Source organism: Mytilinidion resinicola (genome assembly GCF_010093595.1).
Source record: "Mytilinidion resinicola strain CBS 304.34 unplaced genomic scaffold BDZ99scaffold_4, whole genome shotgun sequence".
In the NCBI taxonomy this organism is placed as follows: Eukaryota; Fungi; Ascomycota; class Dothideomycetes; order Mytilinidiales; family Mytilinidiaceae; genus Mytilinidion; species Mytilinidion resinicola.
Genome location: NW_022985440.1, coordinates 1,441,594 through 1,463,964, shown reverse-complemented (window position 1 = coordinate 1,463,964; position 22,371 = coordinate 1,441,594). Strand labels below are relative to the sequence as shown.

Here is a 22,371-nt window from a genome sequence, read left to right as displayed (position 1 = left end):
GGTGGAGATAAGGCGAAGGCGGGCGCGAAGATGGCAGGGAGGTTGGTTCTATGAGGGATTGTAAGAGCGAAGGAGAGTGTGGCGCGAGGAGGTTGATAAAAGGCCGGTGGAGGGAAGTGAATCAGCAGAGCAGTGTGAAAGGGTGTTGTTAAGCAGGTGACGGGGCTTGGACAAGGCGGAGGGCCATATTACTCTGGACGGGCGATGCGGCGTCGGCGGCAAGCCCCAGCAGCTGCGAACTCAGCGCACGAGTCGGGATCGTGCATCTGGCCCTTCGACGGCTTTCCATGCCTGCAGCATGCCCGAGTCCCAGCCGAGCCGTCCGCCGTGCCTGTGAGGCTGGCCTGCCGCCGTGTGAATGGACGCCGCCGTGACTGACAGCCCGTGACCCAAGCCCAGCCGGGGCCGAGTCATCCACCAGCAGCCGAGTTCGCTCTCCTTCGCTGTCAAAAGTCGCCTCTGCTCGGTACCGTCCGTCGTGTCGCGCGGCGCCAGGTCTGGCCCTGCCCTGGTGGTGACACGTCGTGCGGTGCATCTGTTGAGCCCGCGGGGGGGCCTCCTTCTGTACACGTACTCTGCTCGCACTTGCCCACCCTCGAGCGCTACTCACCGACATTCTGGCTGAGCTGATATTACAACAGCTAGAGAGCGCGGGAATCGTGCCTTTGGCCTTACCGCCGTGCCCATGCTGCAGATTCCGTTGAGCATCGTGATGAAGAACGCCCAGACGTGATATGCAGCTCGCCGGCGGTTAGAACATTGGCACGTTTCTACACATCGAGATTGACTCTGAGTTTGAGACTTGCATCCAGAAAGAGCCCCTAATACATTCCCCGTCCTATATCCCCAGGTTGTCCTGTATTCCGAGGTTGTGATACAGTGTGGTAGGTTGGAATTTAACCTACATTTCCTATTTCGTCCCTTTTTTAGCTCAGTGAAACCCCCTGGACAGCTATAGATGCGGATGTTACATCGACAATTCTTCCTGTGCCTCCAAGTCTCCCCACAACTCGGCATGTTCCACACAACAGCTTCGGCTAGAGCATGCTCTTCGGGAACCCCTTCATGGCCTGTCTCACACCCAAATCTGCCAATATCTCTTCTGTACCACCGAGAATAGCGTCGAACTTATTGCCACGGTTGAACATCTCGATGACCTTGCCCATTCCAGTCTGGGTCAAACCTCGTCCTCCAAATATGTTAACCGCGTCGTCTGCGATTTCATGGGCTGAGCGCGTCGAGTACGACTTCAGCAATCCAATAGGGCCACCCAGCAGTTTCGCCTGCTGCGCATAGCTCATGTTGTTCATCTGATAAGCAATCTGCTCGAGCCAGGCCTGGTTGGCTTCCACGTGCGATATCATCCTCGCCAGCCTATATCCCGTCAGCCCTAGATAAATTGCGCGTAGAGTGACATTCGGGGTTTGCATTTCGGATTCTGCCGCTAGCTGGCTCCGTTTCCAGTCTCAATCTTTCGTGACTGTTTGGAAGAGGGAAAGCAATACAATGACTCACTTTTGCCTAATCACGGGCTGTTCGATGAGCTTCTTCCCGAAAACGATCCGCTGGTTGGACCACTTCAAGCACTCCTCTACTACCGTCCGAGATGCTCGAACCACGGCGCAGACCATCATGAACCGTTCATGGTTGAAGTTGCTCACTGCGTTGATCAGCAACCTGAGTACTTCGACTAATACGGCTTCTTCTCTTACTGATCACCCCGAACCCCTTATGCTCCTCTCCCAGTAGATTCTCCACCGGAACCTTCACGTTGTTGAACTCCACAAACGCCGTCCCCGCAGTCGTCGAATACGACGTCTTGATCAAGCTCGTCTCGACCCCCTCTCCTCTTGGAACCAGAATGACCGAAAACCCCTTCTCCGTCTTGCACCCCGTCACGAAATAATCACACCACATCCCATTCGTAATCCACTTCTTCGTTCCATTCACAACGTAAAACCTCCCATCCTCCGTCTTCCTTGCCGTCGTCCGCAACCCCGCCACATCGCTCCCCGCAAATGCCTCCGTAATCGCCAAACACACCTTCTTCCGCCCACTCAACACCTCCTCCGCGACCCGCTGCTTCACGCCCTCATCCCCCATCCACTGCAGTATCGCCGGGAGGCTAATAGCCATCCCCGCCATATTTCCATCCTGGAACCCCCGCGCGTTCACCCGATTGAACTCCTGCGCCTGGATCAGGTCGTGCAGGTAGTCGAACTCCTCCCCCTTCACGCCCCCCGGCAGCACCTTCCCGTGCAGGTGCTTCCCCGGCCCGAGCAGCATCCTCAGCATGTTTTCTGCGGCCATGCGGTCGACCAGCGCTTGGCTGATGTACTTCCCGTCGCTCTCGCGCGCCTGCGCTTCAGGGTAGACGTGTGTGTCCACGAATACCCGCAACGCCTTCTGCAGCCGCCGATGGCTGTCGTTGTAGTACGGGCTCTTGAACTCGGGCCGTAGCCACAGCGGCTCCGCATAGGGCACCGGGCACAGGTCGCCGGGCTGCGGGACGATGGCTTCGGGCGTCTCGCCGTCGAGCACGCCGATGCGGAGGTGCGCGTACTTTTGCAGGATGGCTTGCCGGTGCAGGTTGTAGAAGGCTTCGGTCGCGTCGGTGCCCGCGACTTGCTCGAGCACGACGGACCCGCCCGGGTGGGCGTCGGCGAAGTCGGTGAGGTCGTAGACGCGGTGGTCGATGATGCACCACAGGGAGTCGGGGGTGTTGTGGGACGCGACGGTGGCGCGGGTCAGGGTTTCGTGAGGCATTTCGGGCGGAAAGAACGGGGGAGGAAAACTGAAAGGCAAGGGAAAATGAAAGAAAAGAAGGAGTGGAAGAAGTTTTGGAACTAACTACATGGTGGAGCTCAATGGGACGTTAAGAGCTGTCGTGGTTCAGCGTAAGGTCAGCTTCGAGCTTTGTGATCGGCCGAGTGGCAGGTGCCGAGGTTCGTGGTGCACTATTTTGGAGACCCCGCGGCCGCATATCAGATCTGTAAATGCGACATGCCCTTGCTAGACTTGGTCTATTTGTGTATCTGAGTTAGTGTTATGCAGAATATATCTACAGGTTAGCTGTGGTGCGGATTGCTAGACGAAAACTTCAGCTTAACTGCATTGCTAGAAGTATAGCTTTTCGAGATCAATCTTCTTCATCTGTTTTGTATAAAACCTGCCGTTCACCACACACGTTTCTACCATGTTTAGATATTAGAGGATGAATATATGGTGATCGGATCATGTTGCATTGGTATCTGAACTACACAACCTCCGGTTTTGAATGAGCACAACCCTTTCTCCATCTCTCCATTCGCTATCCCATGTCACCCATCATGCTTACGCAGTGAAAGCAGACGGGAAAGCCGCCACGTTCTTCGCAATCGGTCCGTTGGTAGACAGAATCTTGATGTAGCAGCCGTCAGGCTTGATGGTGCCGGCCTTCTTGGCCTCGATGTATTCCTCGCGGCGCATGGAGGTGAAGCCCCAGTTCTTGGAGACGATGATCTTTTGGCGGCCGGGGAACTTGTACTGAGATCGGCGCATGGCCTCGAGAGCGTGGGCACGTTCTAAATTAGATTTATAATCAGCATTTATAAGCCAGTTTTGAGGCTATTGAGACATACGGGAATCCCTAGTTCGGACACTGAGGAGAATCTGTCCGATCTTGACACGGGCAACGAGACCCTGTGGCTTGCCGAAGGCACCACGCATACCGGTCTGAAGACGATCGGCACCAGCGCACGACAACTTGAGCATGTTAGATTTGCACTCGTCACTTAAAAGGGTGATATCTTTACCATCTTGTTGATGCGGACGACGTGGTAGGGGTGTGCCTGAACGCAATTAGCCTATGCCGTTTTTGAGTGGTTTCTGCTCGAAACATACCCTCACGCGTAGATGGAACGCATCTTTGCCACCGTTCTTGGTCAAGTACCTAAATCCACTGTATCAGCCAGAGTTTCCTTCCTCAGGTGCTTGGTATGTCCGTCGACGGTCGGGACAAAAGAGACTGGATTCAACGCACTTGTTAGCACTGCGACGAGTTAGCAAAAATTCATAAAGGCAACGTTTCATTGTCTTGAAGCTCCGCCTGGGATTGATTGAGCCTCCTGGGGGTATATTTACCAGATACGCGCGGCTTCGAGCGCCTCAGAGCTGAGCTGTTCCAACTCGTTGGAAACAAGATGGACGCAGAGCGGGAAGTCGTCCACGGAGGCACGCTTGCGGCCCAAGTCGAAGATGCGGATCTTGGGGTCGGGCACACCGCGGTTGAAGCGGGACTTGGGGTACGGCTTGTTCTTGCAGTAGCGGTAGCAGCGGGCAGGTCGGCGGGCCATTTTGAAGGTGTCGGGGTGAGGTTTCGACGGGTGGAGGAGGATGAAAGAAAGATGGCGACGGCGACGTCGGTGTTTTGTGCGATCCGCTGCTTATCAATTCAAATTGACGTTCGCCCCGGAAGTTGGCGTCTCGCTTAATCTCTCACGTGATGCGCCCTAATGCTCACCAACCACAACTTCTATACCGAGATTTGCAGTGAGAAAATGGCTAACCGGCTGTCGTATTCTGCAGGTCTCAGCAAGGTGAGTCACTGTTGCCACACGAAAGTGAGGGATATGGAGTCACGATATGCAGCAAGGGGTATGTAAGCATCACGCCAATCAACTCCTGCGCTAGTCTGTTACAGGCTCTCGAAGGGGAACTACGCGGGGTATATTGACTCCGAGCGTCTTCAGAGTCAAGATTGTACTCAGCAATTTGAACGATACTGCAAACAGAGAAAGACCTCGCTGAGCATGGACTCCTCCAAGCAATTTAAGCCGAATGCGCTGGAAGAAGCATTCAAAGATTTCCTGTTTGTAACTATCATACTTTCGTGGAACAGTCTTGTTCAACTGTAACCTTCTAGTATCCCGTCTCTCATGAAACCCATTTATAGTACAAACCATGCATCCGCCTAATGCCTGCATATGCTCTACTTTACAGACTTGCCAACCTGACTCGCATGCTTAGTACTCCGAACTGATGCGATCTTCAAGGCTATGGAAGCATGAGGATCAAACCGAGTCTCTGAGGCTCAGACTTCAACGTTTTTCATTTCACCTCACTCGAGGACATTCCCCATGGCCTTCCAGCCTCCTTCAGCCCATGGCGCCAATGAAACTGCTCTCTGAGCATCTCCTAAGGTTCCTATGCCTGAGAATGCCTCACTCAGCTCCACAGCACCGAGTGCTCCCAATGGTGGAACACTCTTCTCCGCCGTCTTGAGCGCCATCTGTGCCGGGAATATCTCTTCGCTGACCTCGGCCAGTTGCGCCCATCCAGTCACCTTCCCAGGTGCAAGCATGATACTATGTCTGGTCTCCCTCTCGGCGCCCTCGTCGCCGCCATTGATGAATGCAATAGCATCAAGGACCTCCTCGACGCGAATAAGCTGTAAGACACCTAGATTCGGCTTCATCCTTAACGAAGCCAGATCATCGCGAACTGCTTCCATCGTCTCAGTATCCTCGTCCAGCGCAGCCATGGCACCAAGCAGTGTGATTGAGCCAACGTGATTCGGATGCTTTGAGACGCTCTCGAAGAGCTGCTCGCGTGCAACCGACTTCTCCTCTTCGCCGCCCTTTGCCCAGAGGACCTCGGCAACAAGACACACTACGTCAGGCGAGCTTTGACTCTCTTCTAGTGCCGTACGGAAAGATGCTAGGGAGCTGTCCATGTCGTTGAGGTAGAAGTGACCAAGCCCAGAAGTAAGCCGAGCAGAAAGTCGAGTCTTGCGAAGTACCTCTGGGGTCATGGAGCAGGAGTCAGCGTCAGAAGTCAGATCTAATGCTGTCTCTGCGTCCTCTACAGCCTCGGAATAGTTGTGAGCGGCAAGCTTATTCCTCGCTAAGTCTGTCTTTGCGTGTGCATACCGAGAGAGCGAAGCTGGGGATTCTGATTCTTCGTATTCCTGTTCAGCTGTACCGCATAGAGAAGTCAGAGCCTCGATTGCGGCGTCGTGGTTGCCAACGCGTTCCATGAAAAGTGATGCAAGGTGTCGGTATGGCACATCATCAGGTCTCTGAAATGCGAGTTGATGGAGGGCGAAGAGGGGTTGTATTAGATTCGTAATGTTGCTCGAGGCAGACGGGGTGGAGATGAGATAGTCGAACGATGAAAGGGCATACTGTCGCTTCGAGACTAAGCTCGCAGAATCGGAAATCTCAAAGGCGTGGGTGAAGTGTGAGAGGGCCTCCGATGGATCACCGTAAAGGAGAGCAATGAGACCCTCTCCGAGCCAAGCGTGAGCGTAATCTGGATCTGTAGATTGCGCACGAGAAAACGCTTGATGAGCGAGCTCCAAGTCGTTTTGGATGAGGTAAAGGGTCCCTAGGTTCGTCCATGCGCGCACGCTGCGCTCGTTTAGATGGAGGCTGCGGACGAAGGAGTGCTGAGCTACTTTGGGATTCAATGGCGTCGTGATGACACCAAGAGCGTTCCAAAATTCGGAATTTCCTGCCTCAAGTTCAATAGCGCGCTTGAAACATTTCATGGCTGCTCTGAGCATTGTGGTGCCTGCCTTTCCTTGAGAAGAATCCTGGTTTTGTTCGAGGCAAACATGAGCGCGATGTTCCGTCCATCCCAGGTTATACCAGGCCACTGCTTGTGCATGTATGTCGTTTGCACAGCTATGTATAGCTCGCTTCTGAGAAAGAATTGATGCATGCAGGGATCGAGCGAGAACAGGGCTTGTTTGGTCGTCTGCAGACAAGAGACCAAGCTGGCCGGATCCAATGCCATCAGTCTCATGGAATAGGTCATAAATGCTGCTGTCGATATCAACCTTCAGCAGGCTCTCTATCTTCCGCAAAGGTATATCGCTTAGCCGCTCTTGAACCCAGGAAAATATAGCTGAAGCATCTCCAACGGCTTTCCATAAGTTGAAGGCTTGTGGCTTGTATTCGGACACAGATATAGCGACGCCGATTGCTCGTAGGGCGCTATCGGCGGCTGCCCCAAAGAAGCCAGTCTCAATATTCCTCCAAGCGCTTTCTACCAAAGTCTGAAGTAGCGCAATACAAACTCCAAATTCTTTAGGTCGTTCTTTCAGCACTAAATCGTACCCTCGAATGGCGTCGTCAAACTCTCCCAGTTCACGATGAACGTTCGCTAGCATGTACTTGGTAAACCAACTCTCGCCGGACTTCTTCATCTCAACTCCATCTGTGGGATTTTCCGCATAGTTGAACGTTCGCGAAGCTGAGTTATAGCGACCGGAGTTGTGATAGCTCTCTCCTAGTCCAACATAAGAGTGGTAATCATCTGGACTGATTCGGAGGGCTGACAAGAACGAGATGATGCTTTTCTGGTACTCTTGTTTGTTCATCTGAACAACACCCAAAGCAGAAAACGGCCAACTCACGCCCTTCTTCTTAGAACCAGGCGCCGGCCTAACTTTTCCAGAGCCGACCACCCGTTGCGCAATAACCTCGACAATGTCCCACTCTCCTTGATCTGCAAACGACCGGGCAAGTCGTTCGGCTGCGATTAATTCATAAGAGGAGAGTTCGAAGGCCTTTTGGAAACATTGCCGAGCCCTCTTTCGGTCCTTTTTGTAGTCCTCGTAGAAGATTCCGAGACTGGTATATGGAGGTGCAAAATTGGGATTGGCCTTTATGGAGGCAAGAAATCTCGCGTATGATCCTTGTCGATCCTTGCGAGCAGAGGCAGAAGAGTCTAGTTCCCAAAGGCAGATTCCGATTCGATACAATGTCTGCGCTCGGAGTTCTCTAGCGCGAGGCAGCTTCAAATCCATCTGGGGATACTCAAGGAACTCTTCGAGTTCACTCAGACCAGTAGTATAGTCTCCGTTGAGAGCTCGACACCAAGCCGCTTCCGCACCGATACGTACATTGCCCGGGTCATTCTCAAAGGCCTTATCAAGAAACGTAACTGCTTCGGCATACTCTTCTTCCTCTTCTAAGATCAGACCAAGTCCTATAAGAGCAGGAGTGAACTGTGGCTTTCGACGAAGGATCTCTTCGAATATATCTCTCGCCTCTGGATGGTTTTTTGGGGCCTGGTGGTGAATTAATGCTGTCGCGAGGGTGCTATTGAACGCATCTAGAATCTTCTGGAATTTGAGGCCCGACTTCTTGGTTTCGATTGCAACAAGTTTCAGTCCCCTACGGGTAGTCTCGACGGCGCTTTCATACTCTTCCAAGAACAGATAGTACTCGCTCATCAAACGGTGAGCCAGAACTGAGTCTTTGGCTTCGTCCACGCCATCCTTAGAATTCATCAGTCGAAGTTCCGCTCTGAAAAAGCGTCAGACTAACCGTCATGAGCACCAAACAATCTTCCGAAGTGAGGGGAACATCCTCCTCGTTTTCCTCGTCGTTCTCGAGGCTGACACCTCCTTCTGCAGTAGCACTAGTAGCTCTCAGAGGAAATTGAGAGGCGCCGCTACTCAGATAGCCCTTCAGGACCTTGGAAAGTCCATTGTCAGGGAAGAAAGTGATGAATTCGCGGACGACGCCAATATCAAAGTCTTGAAGATCTTGTGCACCGTCTAGGCCGAGGCCTATTTGATCTGTCATTCTGAAGGCGTATGATTACCTGGTACTTCCATGGACAGGGAGAAAGAGTAGGTGATTGTGTTGCCAGAAGAATTCCACAAGCGGCGTCGAAGGGAAGGGTGTTGTGGTGTTTGACGTAGGGCTGAAAAGTCGCTTGACCTCGTTCGTGCTAGCGGCAGATCGACGCCCTTGACATCAATCATTTCGAGCTTTCACATTCCATCGTCTCACTATTAACACTTGCTACGCATGAGTCGTTAATGCCTATAGCTTCTAGCTATCTCGTTCACTAGTAAAGATGCCCTACCCTCTCACTCCCGTACGTCCCAAACGGTGATTCATTCTAATTGCCAGAAAACCCCCACCATGGCCACCAAAGCCGGCCTCAAAGCCGCGAAGGCTGCCCTGGACGCCGGAAACTACCCCGAGGCTATATCCCAAGCCAACAAGGTCCTCAATCTGGACGCGCAGAACTACTTCGCGTAAGCTCGACTAGTTCCACCTGACCATCTAGATCTAACAGCAACTCAGGAAGCTGTTCCTAGGCCGTGCTCTCGACAAGTCTGGCAAAACGCAAGAAGCCGCAAAAGCCTACGAGACCGCGACACAGATCAAACCCGACGACCTTCAAGCATGGAGGGGATTGGAGGGCGTGTTAGAGAGCCAGGGTCCCGCTGGAGTGGACGAATACATACCCGTGGGGCTTCGCCTGGCTGAGATCTACGCCGCTGCGTACGTGCATGGCCCACAGTGTAGACTGTAGCCGAGAAAAGATCTAACAGGTTGCAGAGAAGACGCACACCGTGCCCAGAGTAGCATCGACAAGCTCGTCGACTTCGCCTGTAAGCACGGCACCAAGGCCCAATACGCCAAAGCGCTTGCGACGCAGCTTCCCACCAGCCCCGTCTATTCGTTCCTCGAAGGCCGCCTGCCGCACCCGTCCCTCACATACACGCGCCTGGCTGAGATCACGGAGACGTCGGAATCGGAGCTAATAAACCGGCTGATTGGCGAGCGCAAGACACGGCTCGGGGCGAGGATCGCAGAGGTGACCTCAGAGACGAGGCGGGAGGTCTACCAGAAGAGCGAGTTAGAGGCGTTATACCAGAACATCATCGACTGGACGAATGATGATGAGACGAGGAGGGGGTATGAAGAGAAGCTACTCCAACGTGCTTATGACCTGCTTGTCGTGTTGCCCATGCAGGAGAAGAAGGACAAAAGGGAGCAGGTCATGAAACTAGCGCATGACATGGTCATCATCAAGCATCCGTTCTTGTTGGCATGGCGAATCGAGTTTGAATGGAAGGATGGTTGAGGGCTCTGAGAACCAGTTGAGGCTCCCCTGAGGTGATTTTATCGTTCTGAACGACCGTGACGACGTTACGATATTCATGCATAATAGTTGCACGTTTTGGCTCAGCACACGGCGTTTCGTAGCTCTAACATTGTGGACCAGAAGCGATACTATTTTCAACCCAATTTTCTACGAGATCTCAAATCACACGCCTCGAATCATGTCTTTGAATACGTGATTGGTAGCTTGACGGACCTCTGCAGGTACTACTGAGATCGAGCTTTAGATGCAACGGCTTTAACGAGCTGAATCGGACCTTGGGTACTTTGTATCTTTGGTTACCACTCTCTTGCACTAAGCTCTAGATTAGCCGTCTGCGTATGAAGTTTTTGAGTACTTGATGCGCCCCTGATGGACCTCAGCAGATATCACTCAAAAATACTTTTAATGTCAAGCGTTGAACGAGCTAAATCAGACTACAAGGTGCCTATATCGTTTTTGACATCCTATTGCACCACACTCGAAACTAGACGCTTCATAGAATGATTTTGAGCGGGGCTAAACTTTTTGACGGACCTCTAGACGTACTGCTCAGCGCAAGATCTTAATGTCAACTCCTCAAGGCCCTGCTTCAGATGCAAAATCAGCCTATTAACTCCGACAGAAGCCCTAATGATACCAAATCTCCAATAAACCCAAAACCACACTGCCTACTTCTTCCCAGCCAGAATCCTCGCCTTCTCCTCCTTCGAGAAGATACTCTCACCCTGCTGCAGGGCATGCACAAGCATAGGCAAGCTCCGGTCTTGGAAATCGCTGGCCTGACGCACTTTGTCGAGGTCATCCGCGAGCTCGGTGGTCACTCTGCGGAGGTAGAAGGATTTGAAATCTTCGCTTGGTTCTTGGGGCTGTGGTGGCGGCTGCGGGAGGTGTTAGGATGATACAGAATTGGGAAAGAAATGGTATGTCTGGGATGCTGGTGGATTGAAGAATTTACGGGTAGAAATGGGATGTAACAGAATCTTGTTTGTACAGAACAGCCGTAAAAGAAGGGGCAAATACAGCATCATCGACTTCCTCTGAGTCTTCAGAGTCCTTTGAAGATTCGGGCGACTCCCTCTTCTGTATTTTTCGCGGGTTCTTCTTCTTAACGTCCTTCGTCGGCTGAGCCTTCCGCCACGTTAGAACCGGAAAACCCACTCCCGCCATCTTTTAAGGTGCAAAGACATACCTTGGCAGCCTTCACATCTTTCTCTGACTCACTACTACTCTCCGAATCTGACGACGAGGAGGATTCAGACGAGGAAACTGTTCAGCTTGAGCTTGGTACTTGGAGTCGATATGAAAAGGGTTGAGGAAGTGAAAAAGTCTTCTATTCAGGATGAGATTTACCTTCTGTCCGTTTCTTCCTCCGCCTCACACGTGAGGGTTTGCCGCTGTTAGCTGAAGCGGCTGGCATGTTGCTGGTGATCAAAAGGATGGATTGATGCTTGGGGATAGCTGCGAAGATAGGTCATGGCTTTCGGCCTGAAAAAATGTGTGGTCTGTGATTGGTCGATAATCGCAGGGGTCACGGTTATCGAGACATCAAACGGTGCCAGCATATTGCTAACTACTGATTGAATGGCTCACATTCCTGTACAGTACGTGGTCATAGATATCCGCACAATTCTCTAGCAACACTTATAGAGCCTCATAGTATTTTCAGGAATCTAGGGTAACGGATCACAGTTCTAATCCATTTACACTCCTCTGCCACCGCGTGAGGTGTCCTAACGAGTTTACCAGATATTCAAAAAGTAGAGCTTCCATCTGATTCCGAACTCTGAAAAAAACATGAGCCACCATAAGCGGTAGCAGAAAGGTGTGCAGATACTATGACGAGACACACTATGAAGTGTCACAACGTAACCCAGATTCATTTTAGTTGAGCCAACATATAGAATCTGATCAGAACAATTATTGGAGCTATCTCATGGCTACCAATTAGTCTCTATGAGAAGCCAACTCGGGCGAGAACCTCAATACAAGCAGTGAAACCCTTTGAGACTCCGTACCAGCCAGAAGTCAACTCCAAGACCCGCCTGCTCCGAAACATGCAAACCTAAAAGTACAGTCCACGCTCTACAGCCCTTGCTTCACCACCCTCAAGTGCTCTCGTCCAGAGTGACGTTCAGGCCACGAATTGGGACGTTGGCAGAAGCTTCATCCTTGGCCTTCCGCTCTGCCATCGCCTTGTTCCGCTCCGCCTGGGTCTGCTGCATCTCGGCCAGCCTGTCCACGGTCGCCTCAACTCCACTCTCAACATCGCCATTGAAGAGGACCTGGTATTCCTTCGCCGTAGCCTCTGCTAGCTGATTCTCAAGGAATTTCATTGCCTTGACGCGCAAATCTCCAACCGCTTTCTGGAACTTCTGATCATCTTCTTCTCTCTTGCGCTTTGCCAAACGGTCCTTTTCAGGGCGCTCAGCCTCCTCCGCCTTGCGCCTAGCAGCCAGCAAAGCCTCTCGTTTCTTCTTCGCGGCGAGATACCTAGCGGAGTGGCCCAGGGCTGCGCCCTCCTTTGGCGGAGTCTGAGGGTCAATCGGAGGCGCTGTGAAGAACAGAACGTGGCCTTGTTCATCGCAGTGGAATTGTTGACGGATTTCCAGGGGGATGTTCGCATTAGCGTGGTCATTCAGGTGGTAGACCTCGACGGGCTGCGGGGTCTTATAGCCGAGTGGCGGCGCTCTGACTGGGTTCTGTTGATATAGGCTCTGTGTCTGAGGCGTCGCGTACTGCGCCATGTGATGGGTCGGCTGAGGGGTTGCGAAAGGTAGGTGTGGGGTGATTGCCGCAAAGCTCGATGGTTGGGAGGCCGGCATATGCTGCATTGGAGGCACAGGTGAGGCGGAGTGCTGATTATACTGCTGCGTTTGCTGCGGCGTGTAGCTGGGCTGAATGTGTTGGGGTTGGGGGGTTGGCGCAGGGATGGGGGTTTGTCCCGAAGGCTGCCCCATGGCGTAGTCCATCCGCGATTCGTTGCTGTAGCCGTTGGTAGCTGGAGGCGGAATGCTTGATATTTGTCGTGGCGGAGGTGGCGGAGGTTGCGGAGGAGGCGTCGGAGTCGGCTCTGGTGGTGGGGACTCCTATTTGAGCCGTTAGCGTTGCAAACGGGGTGCAAACGGGGTGAGAAGCAAGTGAAAGACTCACCTTTGGATCACGGGGCCGCCTATGAACGGCTCCAATCTTCGGCGGTGCGTTCTCTGCGCCCCACTCGGGTTTTGGGAGATCATCGGTCTCCTTCTGATCGTCTTTGAGCAAGTACGCGATCGGGCTGGGCACCTTCTTGAGCTTGCGGGGAGCGTCGAACAAGTCCATAACATAGTCTTTGTCGCGGACCTCGTCGGGTAGACAGCTAGCCCAGGTCTTGATCTTGTTTAGTTTGTGCTTCTCCTCGTTGTAGCGAGCTTCGCAGACATAGATCTCCTTGTCGGCCGGGAAGTCACGAGGTCGGCCTTTGTTGTATCTGGTGAAAAACATAACGAAGCATCGGTCTACCACTTCATCGATCGGATGGTCGCGATACTGGCCCGTCTTCACTACTTCGTTCTCGAGGAAATGGCGATCAAATCGATGGATTGTCTGCTCGGGGCGATAGTACCAACACGCGTTGACCCACTTGCCGCCTTCAGCATCTTGCCAGGTTCGATAGATTTGGGCGACGATCGGTTTGGTAAGATCGTTAGCGTTTTGGATGTGAATCCAGTCACCTAGAAACGTCAGAATATATCACCACTATGGGTCGCATGATGATCTGCTTACCAACTTTCCATAGCTCGCCATTGTGTAGGATGCCGTTGGGCATAGGCAGACGACCCTCCTCCATGACGTACTCATTATCTGGTTTCTCCTTTTCTTGCTGAGCAATAACACGGGCCTCCTTCTGTAGGTGAACAGCATCTTTGTAGACTTGGCTATCGTCCTCGTTGTATTGTTTCGCATTTTCGAACATCAATTCCACGTCTTGCATGAACTGGTCCACAGAGTTGTACTTCTTCCGCTTGAGCTTGCGCTTCAAGAGGTCCATGGCCATCGGGGTCTTGATCTCCTGGTGATACTCTGGCATAGCAGCCTTGTCGGGAACGCGCTCGAAATGGCTGACCATGAGCTTGTTTAGTGAGTTCCTGGGCTTCCTAATACCCTTCATGATCGCCTTGATGCGGGCTTCCATAGGGGTATCAACGCGCGGGGGGCGGCCTCGTTTCTTCCTCGACTCAGGATCGTTTGCCTTCGCCGCCGGGTCTTCCTTAGCCTTTGCGCCTCCTTCCCGCTTCGCGATTGCTGCAGTTGACCGCACACCCCGCTTTCTCTTCCGCTTTCCATCGTCTTCAGAGTCTTCTCCCTCGCCCTCGCCTTCACCGTCTTCGTCGTCCTCCTCATCGTCCTCCTCATCCTCTTCCTCGTCTTCTTCTGCCACGGCCTGGTCCGGGTCGGGAATCTCGCCGATGTATGGGAGCGTCCCAACCTCCTCGGTGATGACCTTCTCGTCAACAAGCTTCTTGAGTTCCGATTCCAGCACACCCTTAACTTCTAGAGCATCTTGATAGGCCTGGGAGTTGGCCAGATTGTAGACCTGGGCGTTGTAGGGAACGAGAGCGCAGTCCCTCACAAAATCTTGAAAGCTCTTGTATTCCTTCGCGCCAATCTTCTGCTTGATGATGCTAAGCGCCATCGGTTCTTTGATCACATCGTAATAGTCCGGCACCGCTCGTTTGTTCACTTTGCGCTGGAAGATTTTGGAAGGGTCGTAGCCACTGCGTATGTATGTTAGCTCATGCGCCCAACAGCCCCTCTCTTCCCCACCAAACTAGGATATATTATCCGAACGTACTCTTCCATGCGATGCCCATATATGGCGTTCATCACGGTCGACATCCCCTTCCACTCGTCTTCGGTAACGATCGAGGATCCGCCATCGACCTGGTTGGTCTCCGTCGACGGAATCGGTGTGTCGCTCTCGGCGCGCTTGGCTGCCATGTCTGCTCTGAATGCCCCCGAATTAGTACTTATACCCCGCGAGTAGCAAAGCGACTGCGGCGTTGGGCGTTGGCTTGCGACGACCCGGGAAACGAAGCTGGGAACGCGCCAAGCATTGATCTTCCGCTAGCCCTCTATGGGACTAGTGCTGTATCCACTTCCGGCAACTCTTGGCAGGCAAAGGAGCTCAGGTGTTTTCGAGGTTCCGTTACCTTTTTGCATATAACTCCACATCCACAACCTGTATCACGGATTTGACGCCGAGACGGGATTCGCCTGGTCTAATCGTAATTTTGAAGAAGTTTTGGAGAATCACGTTCTCCGCGCCGTTGTCCTAGCGGTGGGTACCATGGCTCCACACTTTTTGTTACCGCCAAGCCGACGCGGAAGTGCACGTGCTGACAGCCCTATGGGAGGGTCTATCATTCGGCAGGGTCATGTACATTCACCGTCTTGTCGCCCGGAACTCCTCCTTCGCCTCCTCACTTCGTTTCAGCTTATAAAACTCGTACAACCTGGACAACAGCTCACCATACGTGGACCCCACAATCTCACTGCCCGACAACGCTTTCGTCCATTTCAACCCGCGTGTTTGTGCTGCACGACCACAGCCAGCGAAGCAGCCTCAGAAGGAACCGAGGATTACCACGACCGGTTTGCTGGAGAGCCTCACCTCTAGAATCGACTCGGCCTACCTCTGGCACGATCAACCATGCGCTTAAGGATACGAGCGCCTTCGGGCGTCTCTACAATCACACTCTCAGATGACGCCACTGTCTCCGATCTGCTCACCAGCATATCAGAAGCTTCCAGTCTCCCAGAGTTTGACCTTAAATGGGGGTTCCCGCCACAGTCTCTCGATCCCTCACTCTATGGTCTTCCGACTCTCCTTAAAGAGACTGATCTCGAACTCAACGGCGAGCAACTAATAGTGTTGGCACGAGAAAGCGAAGGGTTGGCGCAGGCTTCCACATCAGAGCCGTCCTCCCAAAGCACATCGAACACCCTCACTCCTCCCCCCATACCTACAAAATCGAAACCGAAGAACCAGATGGGGCCGTTATCCTTGAAGCGGCGGAAGAATGCGGCACTCGAAGATCCACCGGAAATACCACTGTCCTCCCACGGCGCCACTGTCGTGCTCCGCGTCATGCCGGATGACAACAGCTGTCTGTTCCGGGCCATCTCAAGCGCAGTGCTGAGCGATGAACTGGATGCTATGACGGAGCTGCGGTCAGTAGTTGCGCAGGCTATCCAGAGTGACCCGGAAAAGTACAACGCTGTCACACTCGAGCAAACACCCGACGAGTACTGCAAGTGGATACAGATGGAGTCTTCGTGGGGTGGATCAATCGAACTTACCATCCTTTCGGAGCAGCTCGGGGTGGAGATCTGCAGTATCGACGTTGAGAATTTGCATGTTTATCGATTCAACGAGGGGCAACCGAGGAGGTGTATTGTGGTGTACTCCGGGGTCCACTACGATACGATAGCAATCAGTCCATCGGATCCTCCGCATACGCATGCAGACTTGGGCGCCGAACTAGACCAGAAGGTCTTCGACGCTGATGCAGATGAGATCTTGGAAGCTGCAGTGGAGCTCTGCCGGAAGCTCCAAAAAGGAGGATACTATACAAATACCCAGAAGTTCTCAATCAAATGCAACCTGTGCGGATGGAGAGGGAAGGGTGAAAAAGAGGCGGTCAAGCATGCTACTGCGACTGGGCACAGTGACTTCGGCGAGGGTGATTGATGGAGCGAGAGACTGATTCTTCACTACGAAGACATGGATTAGAGTGCCGTGGATTACAGCGGGAGCGACACTATCACGTTTTTAGCATACACGGCATGGCATCTTGGGGGATGCGGTAATATACCCTTTCACTGGCATCTTATTTCTAACTGTTAATATTCGACATCACCCCTATGCAATTTCATCCAGATTTTCCACTTTGATCTTCCAATGCATCCGTCATTACTTATAGCCGTTAAAAGGTCTATTTTCTGTGTGAACCCCCAATGTCGAGTGAAGTTACAACGACCTAAGAACCCCCAAGTCTCCCATTTGACATTACACTTAGGCAATGTTTGGATTGGTCGCCCGTCTGCGCTTGCTTGTCTTCGGGAAAGCCCTCTGCCGGTCTGGGATCCCTCCTCCTTTCGATTCCGTGTGTCGCACGTCTAGCAGCCTTCGATCTGTGTGACTGTGGTGCCGTCGGAAGTGACACACATGCCATGGTTCTGGCGAGCGGCGACATCTACACGAATTAGCTTGAGGTTCTTCCAGGTAGATCGCTATTAATCTCACCATCAGTTGCAGGAACAGGAGCCGCAACAGCGAAGGTAGCCAAAGAGAGCACAGCAGCGATAATGGTGGTGAACTTCATATTTGCGGTTGAAGGCGTGTAATAACGAAACGAGATGGCTTGAATTGACTTTTTTGAGAGAATGTAAACGGTCGGCCGGCGACAAAGGAATGTGATGGTAAGAAAACAGAGTACAGCTTGAAAGCGAGGTGTGTAGTTGATGGGTTCATCGCCAAGTGGAAAGCATGATCTTTTGTATGATCCCCCGCCCGCCAAGCCATAGCATTGCCAGCCCCCTGGGACTCGAGACAGACATTGATGGAGAATTGAGACCGATGCGGTATCGAGGCGGCCCGTGAAACCGGATAGTTGACGTTCCAGCGGCGCATGAGGGCGGGTGGCTGAGGATCTGATGACGTTGGCCCCAGGCTGGCCTATGGAGTGCCTGACCTGGGCGCCGGGTTCTTGGGTGAGCTTGTCTTTTGGGGCTGTGGAGGGAGATCAGGAACCGGAGATGGATATCTGTGCCAAGAGGCGTGTCAGGCTGCTGATTGTGGCGTCGATTGGCGCCAGTGCGTGTAGCGCATGAGATCCGTTGAGGCACGCGCTCTCGGTCGTGTTGCAGATGTGAAGCTCTTCGGACTTGGTTGCATCTTAGCCTCTAAGCGCTCGCGAAGCGCCTTGGCGAAGCTCATAAATGTTTGTATAGAGAACCTTCTTGACTAGACGTAGTCAAGTCTGAACGTCTTTATGTGTGTTGATTGAGAAAAGCAGAAAATTTGGAAGACCTCGCCGATTGAAACGGTGGTCGAACAATGCTGAAACCATCCATTTTGGGAGCAATTTTCCCAAAACCTAGCCAATCAAAGATCACATCGGCAGACGATTGTACACCATTTATTACTCTTATCTTTGTCTTCTCCCGGATTGGCTATATAGCATTTCGCGCACTTGAATTGAGAGAATCTTGATGAGGTGTGGTTGCGGTCGGCGGCTAAACCACGTTTGGATGTAGGTGGCCTTGCTGCAAAATCTTGATCCAACTCCGAGTCTTCTGTCCTTCGATCAAGAGCCCCATACGTGACCTCCTTTCGTAGGGAACCATTATAGCTTGAAAGTTCATGCCTGGGTTGCTATCTTAACGCTTGCAACTTTCATTCTGAGAAACACTATAGTGCTTGAGAGCTCTTTAATCGGGTAGATGCGGACATGGTAAAGCCGATGTGTTGACCGTGTTACAAATTCGATGTCGCTAGAGTCTCAGGACTCTCAGGGTATTGCTTCTGATTGCTAGCCTCAAGGCTGAAAGGAAAAAAGGAATTAGAATTGTCGGTTCGTACCTGTATTCAAGCGTACGTCATATCTAGTTTTGATGGTTCTAATGACTGAGTAGCACGGATGGACTCTACTTCATTTACCCGCGGACACATCAGCCCCCCTTAGCCCCGCCCAGCTACCTGAAAGTGAAGAGAATCAATGATAGTCGTGAAACTTTCCTCAGCGATGGCCACTGTTTAATTTTAGTTTGCTTCGTTGGTGCTGTTTGACTTAGTATAACACCTCTTCTCAGAGGGAGTATGCATATAGGAAGGTTGCTTTAATCGGTTATTCACATACTTCAATGTGTGGCAGTTCATTTTCAAGATAAGGAGCAGTGTTGATTTGGAGTACATGCTGAACGTTTTCTTTCCCGCTACGAGAGATGTCTCATCACTACCCAGCCCAGCTGTCCCTTCCGTATCCACCTCTATTCCATCTCATCCATCCCCATCCCATGCTGTGATCTCCTAAGACTCCCGCACAGGACAGAAATTTCTTCTTCATACTCCCAAACAAGCTGAGCGGTATAATGAAAAAATGGGGTTGGTTGCTTTGTGCCGAAGCAGACGCGCAACCGGGCACCAGACCACGCAATGATCCATTGCACATGAGGCACCAGAGGGCGAGTCTGATGTGCGTGGTCCAAGCAAGGAATCGAACCTTGAATGTCGCCGTCTCAGCTGCCAGAAGGCAGAGAGGCGCGGCTGTCACGCTATTTCCCAGGGTAGACGCGGAACGTGCCACCAGCACAACCGATCGGCATCCTTTGACCAGAGGTGAGGAGCGCTGGAGATGTTTGCAGTGCTGGCAAGCGGTAGTGGTGATGGTGGTGATGACTTACGACGCCCATGAAGAGGAGAAGAAAGGAAGAGGGAGGCATGCGCAAGATATACTGTGCGCGCTGCCAAGTAAAGGGGTACCATGGGACCATGGGAGGCTATCGAAACATCCAGAACCGCCAAGCAGGACGTCTCGTTGCTGAAGATGCTATTGCGCTATGAAAAGTGCGTGATAAACTCTCAAAAGGCGTATGCCCTATAACAGTCACTGCATCTTGCTGATGCGTTCACAGCAACGGTGACCTTTTGCTAGCGATGACTCCGCAGTTTCAGGTTCTCGGTATCACTTGCAAGTCTTCTTTGCCGCTGCGTTGTAGGATCATAAACTATGAGGAACTGCTGCTTAGGCATTCGATATGTAGCTATCGTGGTGATGATCCTCATCGCCGTTGAGAAAATGTGAATGTAGGTCGCTTCGTTGACACGCTTGCAGGTGCTCGTGGCGGCTCTTGCCTTTCTTGTAAGCATCGGTCCACCACCTCTTCCTTCCTTCCACTCAACACCACCTTCATCTGCCTTAGGCACATCCTCTCTTTCTTTCGCTCTTCAGCGACGCCTAGAGTCTCACATACAGTCTTTCTCTCCTCCTTCACCCGCACTGAGATTCTGTCAACACGGCCTGGTGAGGTGTCGCAGCCATGACTGACATCAACACATGGCGGAAGAAGATTGCGCACCCAACTCGCTCAAAGACACCCGTAGCAGATGACGGGGACGACCGCCACAGCGACAATGGCTCCGAGCGCTCGACTTCACGGCTAAGACCTAGGCCGAAGCTGACAAGATACCTGTCCAACTACCTCGCCATCTCCGCCCCGCAAAAGTCCGACGAGTTGTTTTCGGACAACTTTTGGGACAACCTTGGACAGCCTGCAGACGTCGAGCCAAAAGTTGATCCCTACATGGTGGTACAGTCAATATCCACGATGCTCCTCAGGAATCCCAACAAGCCCCTCCCAGTGGCTCACAACAGCGGCCTCCTGCACCTTATCGAGAACTACAGAAACCTCCGCGAAGAGAAGGAGAAATTGGACGAGCTTCTGAAGGAGACACTTGATGGCTTCAAGGAGGCAGAAGAGCGATGGGCTACCGAAGAGCATAACTTCCGAAGCGAGATCAGACGGCTAGAGTTGATAATCGCAAGAGGCAAACAAGGAATGACTGAGCTAATGAGGGCGCGACAAGGCAGCGTGATCCATCGAAAGCGCAAGGTCCATAAGACACAGTCTGAGGAGCAGCTCGAAACAGCGTACGAGTTCTTGTGGAGAGACCAGGTTAATCAAGACTTCTTGAGGGAGGGTCAACGAGGTAACAATCATAGCATTCCGAGTTCTTTCTGCGGCATACTGACAGAATATTATCTAGTGGTTCTGCGCTCAAAGTCCCCATCAAACCAGATGAAAGCATTATCCAGGACGCTGTCCCATATGAACGTTCACGATGACCTACCTGTTGGCACTCCCCCGGATAAACGACACAAGCACTCGCTATCATATTGGACCAAGAGTAACGAAGTAGCTCCGTCACACGGTGAGAGCATGTTGCCATCTCAAGGCGGAGGTGCGCTTAAAACTAGTCAATCCGATGATCCCTCGGACACCTACTCCACTTTCAGTTCTGCCGGAGATGCCTTACCAGATGAAGAAGGGGCAACAACAAATACGATACTAGATGCAAGGGCTGAAGGGGAAGACTTCGTTGCGTTACGAGACCTCGTCATTCAACTTGCTCGTCGGCGCGGCATATGCATAGAGACGATGCTCCCGCGGCTTGTGGATATTTTCGAAGGTAAAGACGATACGATGTTAAAACAACAGTTCTCCGAAGCGTCCTCAAAACCGAGACAAGATACTGACAGTGGAGATTGGGGCCTTGAGCGTCGACCGAGACACTCTCAATCGCAGCCTCAGCTAAGCTCCGATCGCCACCCTCGCCGACATTTCTCCTTTGACCCTGGAGATGATATGACCATATCTGCAATGGATCAAGTCGCAGCCGAGTTTGCGAACCCCGGAAGCAATGTGCAGGCCTCATCGTACTCTCAAGCTCAGAAGTTGAGCTCCCAGGCGCCTCTAGCTGTCGACACTATCACCAGTCCTGAGACTCGAAAACCGTCCATGATACCAACTCCTCTCCAAGAGCATCCCTTAGCGCGAGTGCGACGAGAAGACTCGCCGTCTAGCATTCTGACGTCGGTTTATGAAGACTCACTGACGCGGAGAGACTCCGCGAGCTCGGTCAACAGCTCTGCGACAGCTCTTCGACACGGTTCCTCGATCAAAAGCAGCAGGCGTTTCTCAGTCGGGCCGGGTAGTTCTACAAGTGTGGGGGCTAGGTCTGGGACCCCGAGATCAATCGAGCATACGGCCAATGCCAGAAACAGTTTCGCCTTGGCAGCTGCAAGAGCTGCAGGAGGCGGTTCCGGTCAGAGCTCTGGCACCGAAAGCAGTGTCACGACTAAGAGCAGATACAAGCAACACTCGAACACTGGTTCGAGGAATAGTAGCTCGTCCCATCTTCCCACGCAGAAAAACCTTCATGGCAATCAACCCCAGGACGGATGTCTTGGCTGCTAGGGAGCAGGGAGTTTTGGAAATTGATCGGACCTTAAGGATTGAGGATACGCGGACAAGATCGAATCCATAGTCTCATCACGGTGTATAGGCTATACTGGGACTGCGACAGGAACTGTAATCGGGGAGGCGTATCGGAAGACCCTGCATACCTAGGTATATCATGCCGGTGGAGCATGTCACTGGAAGCAGACTGGTTCGCTTGACTTATCCCGTATTTCAGACGCGGTATTATGCTGTAGACTAAACCCAAACAGGAACACACTTGATATCAACATCTGCGTGCGCCAGTGCGAGACCGCTCGGGGCAGCAGACGGCGGGTTTTCTTCACAGCTGATGTTTGCGATTGAATTCTGACCAGCCCCACGTTACAGTATCCCCGTCGAGCTTCCTTCCCCCCACATGTCGTATGCAGAGATCAGACATTTGGCTTTAGCGGTGAAAAATAAACCAATGTTGTG

The 22,371-nt window shown here is 52.4% G+C and overlaps 10 protein-coding genes across 10 annotated transcripts; 3 read left to right on the top strand and 7 right to left on the bottom strand.

The window, feature by feature from the left end:
* Nucleotides 1-33: 33 nt before the first annotated feature.
* Nucleotides 34-845, bottom strand: BDZ99DRAFT_232760 (uncharacterized protein). The gene has a single exon (XM_033713529.1). The coding sequence runs from the start codon at nucleotides 614-616 to the stop codon at nucleotides 149-151; it is 468 nt and encodes a 155-aa protein (XP_033581147.1). The 5' UTR covers nucleotides 617-845; the 3' UTR covers nucleotides 34-148.
* BDZ99DRAFT_459892 (acyl-CoA dehydrogenase family protein) lies at nucleotides 678-2,970 on the bottom strand. The gene is made up of 3 exons (XM_033719261.1): nucleotides 1,713-2,970; nucleotides 1,516-1,660; nucleotides 678-1,374 (listed from the first exon to the last, which is right to left on the bottom strand). The coding sequence occupies exons 1-3, from the start codon at nucleotides 2,764-2,766 to the stop codon at nucleotides 1,038-1,040; spliced, it is 1,536 nt and encodes a 511-aa protein (XP_033581146.1). The 5' UTR covers nucleotides 2,767-2,970; the 3' UTR covers nucleotides 678-1,037.
* Nucleotides 2,971-3,224: 254 nt separating this feature from the next.
* BDZ99DRAFT_459890 (60S ribosomal protein L10-A-like protein) lies at nucleotides 3,225-4,564 on the bottom strand. The gene is made up of 6 exons (XM_033719260.1): nucleotides 4,123-4,564; nucleotides 4,022-4,030; nucleotides 3,883-3,931; nucleotides 3,795-3,830; nucleotides 3,621-3,744; nucleotides 3,225-3,563 (listed from the first exon to the last, which is right to left on the bottom strand). Exons 1-6 carry the CDS (start codon nucleotides 4,332-4,334, stop codon nucleotides 3,334-3,336), a joined length of 660 nt encoding a protein of 219 aa, XP_033581145.1. The 5' UTR covers nucleotides 4,335-4,564; the 3' UTR covers nucleotides 3,225-3,333.
* A 198-nt stretch (nucleotides 4,565-4,762) lies between these two features.
* On the bottom strand, nucleotides 4,763-8,651 carry BDZ99DRAFT_459888 (TPR-like protein). Its single transcript, XM_033719259.1, has 2 exons — nucleotides 8,316-8,651; nucleotides 4,763-8,266 (listed from the first exon to the last, which is right to left on the bottom strand). The coding sequence occupies exons 1-2, from the start codon at nucleotides 8,574-8,576 to the stop codon at nucleotides 5,099-5,101; spliced, it is 3,429 nt and encodes a 1,142-aa protein (XP_033581144.1). The 5' UTR covers nucleotides 8,577-8,651; the 3' UTR covers nucleotides 4,763-5,098.
* A 131-nt stretch (nucleotides 8,652-8,782) lies between these two features.
* BDZ99DRAFT_410532 (uncharacterized protein) lies at nucleotides 8,783-10,320 on the top strand. The gene is made up of 3 exons (XM_033716592.1): nucleotides 8,783-9,037; nucleotides 9,087-9,287; nucleotides 9,345-10,320. The coding sequence occupies exons 1-3, from the start codon at nucleotides 8,922-8,924 to the stop codon at nucleotides 9,871-9,873; spliced, it is 846 nt and encodes a 281-aa protein (XP_033581143.1). The 5' UTR covers nucleotides 8,783-8,921; the 3' UTR covers nucleotides 9,874-10,320.
* A 44-nt stretch (nucleotides 10,321-10,364) lies between these two features.
* On the bottom strand, nucleotides 10,365-11,311 carry BDZ99DRAFT_567847 (uncharacterized protein; the record flags this gene model as incomplete). Its single annotated transcript, XM_033727734.1, has 4 exons — nucleotides 10,365-10,772; nucleotides 10,915-11,016; nucleotides 11,084-11,160; nucleotides 11,245-11,311. The coding sequence occupies 4 exons, from the start codon at nucleotides 11,309-11,311 to the stop codon at nucleotides 10,563-10,565; spliced, it is 456 nt and encodes a 151-aa protein (XP_033581142.1). The 3' UTR covers nucleotides 10,365-10,562.
* A 440-nt stretch (nucleotides 11,312-11,751) lies between these two features.
* Nucleotides 11,752-14,922, bottom strand: BDZ99DRAFT_495713 (chromatin structure-remodeling complex protein-like protein rsc1). Its single transcript, XM_033723394.1, has 4 exons — nucleotides 14,726-14,922; nucleotides 13,657-14,648; nucleotides 13,045-13,604; nucleotides 11,752-12,980 (listed from the first exon to the last, which is right to left on the bottom strand). The coding sequence occupies exons 1-4, from the start codon at nucleotides 14,869-14,871 to the stop codon at nucleotides 12,000-12,002; spliced, it is 2,679 nt and encodes an 892-aa protein (XP_033581141.1). The 5' UTR covers nucleotides 14,872-14,922; the 3' UTR covers nucleotides 11,752-11,999.
* Nucleotides 14,923-15,111: 189 nt separating this feature from the next.
* On the top strand, nucleotides 15,112-16,866 carry BDZ99DRAFT_410524 (OTU-domain-containing protein). The gene has a single exon (XM_033716591.1). It carries the CDS (start codon nucleotides 15,584-15,586, stop codon nucleotides 16,622-16,624), a length of 1,041 nt encoding a protein of 346 aa, XP_033581140.1. The 5' UTR covers nucleotides 15,112-15,583; the 3' UTR covers nucleotides 16,625-16,866.
* Nucleotides 16,867-17,052: 186 nt separating this feature from the next.
* Nucleotides 17,053-17,258, bottom strand: BDZ99DRAFT_516785 (uncharacterized protein; the record flags this gene model as incomplete). The annotated part of the gene is made up of 2 exons (XM_033725104.1): nucleotides 17,053-17,129; nucleotides 17,180-17,258. 2 exons carry the CDS (start codon nucleotides 17,256-17,258, stop codon nucleotides 17,053-17,055), a joined length of 156 nt encoding a protein of 51 aa, XP_033581139.1.
* A 2,716-nt stretch (nucleotides 17,259-19,974) lies between these two features.
* On the top strand, nucleotides 19,975-22,217 carry BDZ99DRAFT_567843 (uncharacterized protein; the record flags this gene model as incomplete). The annotated part of the gene is made up of 2 exons (XM_033727733.1): nucleotides 19,975-20,644; nucleotides 20,702-22,217. 2 exons carry the CDS (start codon nucleotides 19,975-19,977, stop codon nucleotides 21,910-21,912), a joined length of 1,881 nt encoding a protein of 626 aa, XP_033581138.1. The 3' UTR covers nucleotides 21,913-22,217.
* Nucleotides 22,218-22,371: the final 154 nt, after the last annotated feature.

What these genes read in the sequence shown, in the direction of transcription:
- BDZ99DRAFT_232760 (XM_033713529.1), bottom strand. Translation starts at nt 616, where the DNA reads ATGTCGGTGAGTAGCGCTCGAGGGTGGGCAAGTGCGAGCAGAGTACGT.
- BDZ99DRAFT_459892 (XM_033719261.1), bottom strand. Translation starts at nt 2,766, where the DNA reads ATGCCTCACGAAACCCTGACCCGCGCCACCGTCGCGTCCCACAACACC. An exon ending in TAAGGGGTTCGGGGTGATCA is followed by an intron (nt 1,661 to 1,712) that starts GTAAGAGAAGAA and finishes TGATCAACGCAG; the next exon opens with TGAGCAACTTCAACCATGAA. An exon ending in CAGCCCGTGATTAGGCAAAA is followed by an intron (nt 1,375 to 1,515) that starts GTGAGTCATTGT and finishes GACGGGATATAG; the next exon opens with GCTGGCGAGGATGATATCGC.
- BDZ99DRAFT_459890 (XM_033719260.1), bottom strand. Translation starts at nt 4,334, where the DNA reads ATGGCCCGCCGACCTGCCCGCTGCTACCGCTACTGCAAGAACAAGCCG. An exon ending in CGTTCCATCTACGCGTGAGG is followed by an intron (nt 3,831 to 3,882) that starts GTATGTTTCGAG and finishes AATTGCGTTCAG; the next exon opens with GCACACCCCTACCACGTCGT. An exon ending in TCGTCCGCATCAACAAGATG is followed by an intron (nt 3,745 to 3,794) that starts GTAAAGATATCA and finishes AACATGCTCAAG; the next exon opens with TTGTCGTGCGCTGGTGCCGA.
- BDZ99DRAFT_459888 (XM_033719259.1), bottom strand. Translation starts at nt 8,576, where the DNA reads ATGACAGATCAAATAGGCCTCGGCCTAGACGGTGCACAAGATCTTCAA. An exon ending in ATTGTTTGGTGCTCATGACG is followed by an intron (nt 8,267 to 8,315) that starts GTTAGTCTGACG and finishes ATGAATTCTAAG; the next exon opens with GATGGCGTGGACGAAGCCAA.
- BDZ99DRAFT_410532 (XM_033716592.1), top strand. Translation starts at nt 8,922, where the DNA reads ATGGCCACCAAAGCCGGCCTCAAAGCCGCGAAGGCTGCCCTGGACGCC. An exon ending in GACGCGCAGAACTACTTCGC is followed by an intron (nt 9,038 to 9,086) that starts GTAAGCTCGACT and finishes ACAGCAACTCAG; the next exon opens with GAAGCTGTTCCTAGGCCGTG. An exon ending in GCTGAGATCTACGCCGCTGC is followed by an intron (nt 9,288 to 9,344) that starts GTACGTGCATGG and finishes AACAGGTTGCAG; the next exon opens with AGAAGACGCACACCGTGCCC.
- BDZ99DRAFT_495713 (XM_033723394.1), bottom strand. Translation starts at nt 14,871, where the DNA reads ATGGCAGCCAAGCGCGCCGAGAGCGACACACCGATTCCGTCGACGGAG. An exon ending in TGGCGAGCTATGGAAAGTTG is followed by an intron (nt 13,605 to 13,656) that starts GTAAGCAGATCA and finishes TGACGTTTCTAG; the next exon opens with GTGACTGGATTCACATCCAA. An exon ending in GGCGGCCCCGTGATCCAAAG is followed by an intron (nt 12,981 to 13,044) that starts GTGAGTCTTTCA and finishes CGGCTCAAATAG; the next exon opens with GAGTCCCCACCACCAGAGCC.
- BDZ99DRAFT_410524 (XM_033716591.1), top strand. Translation starts at nt 15,584, where the DNA reads ATGCGCTTAAGGATACGAGCGCCTTCGGGCGTCTCTACAATCACACTC.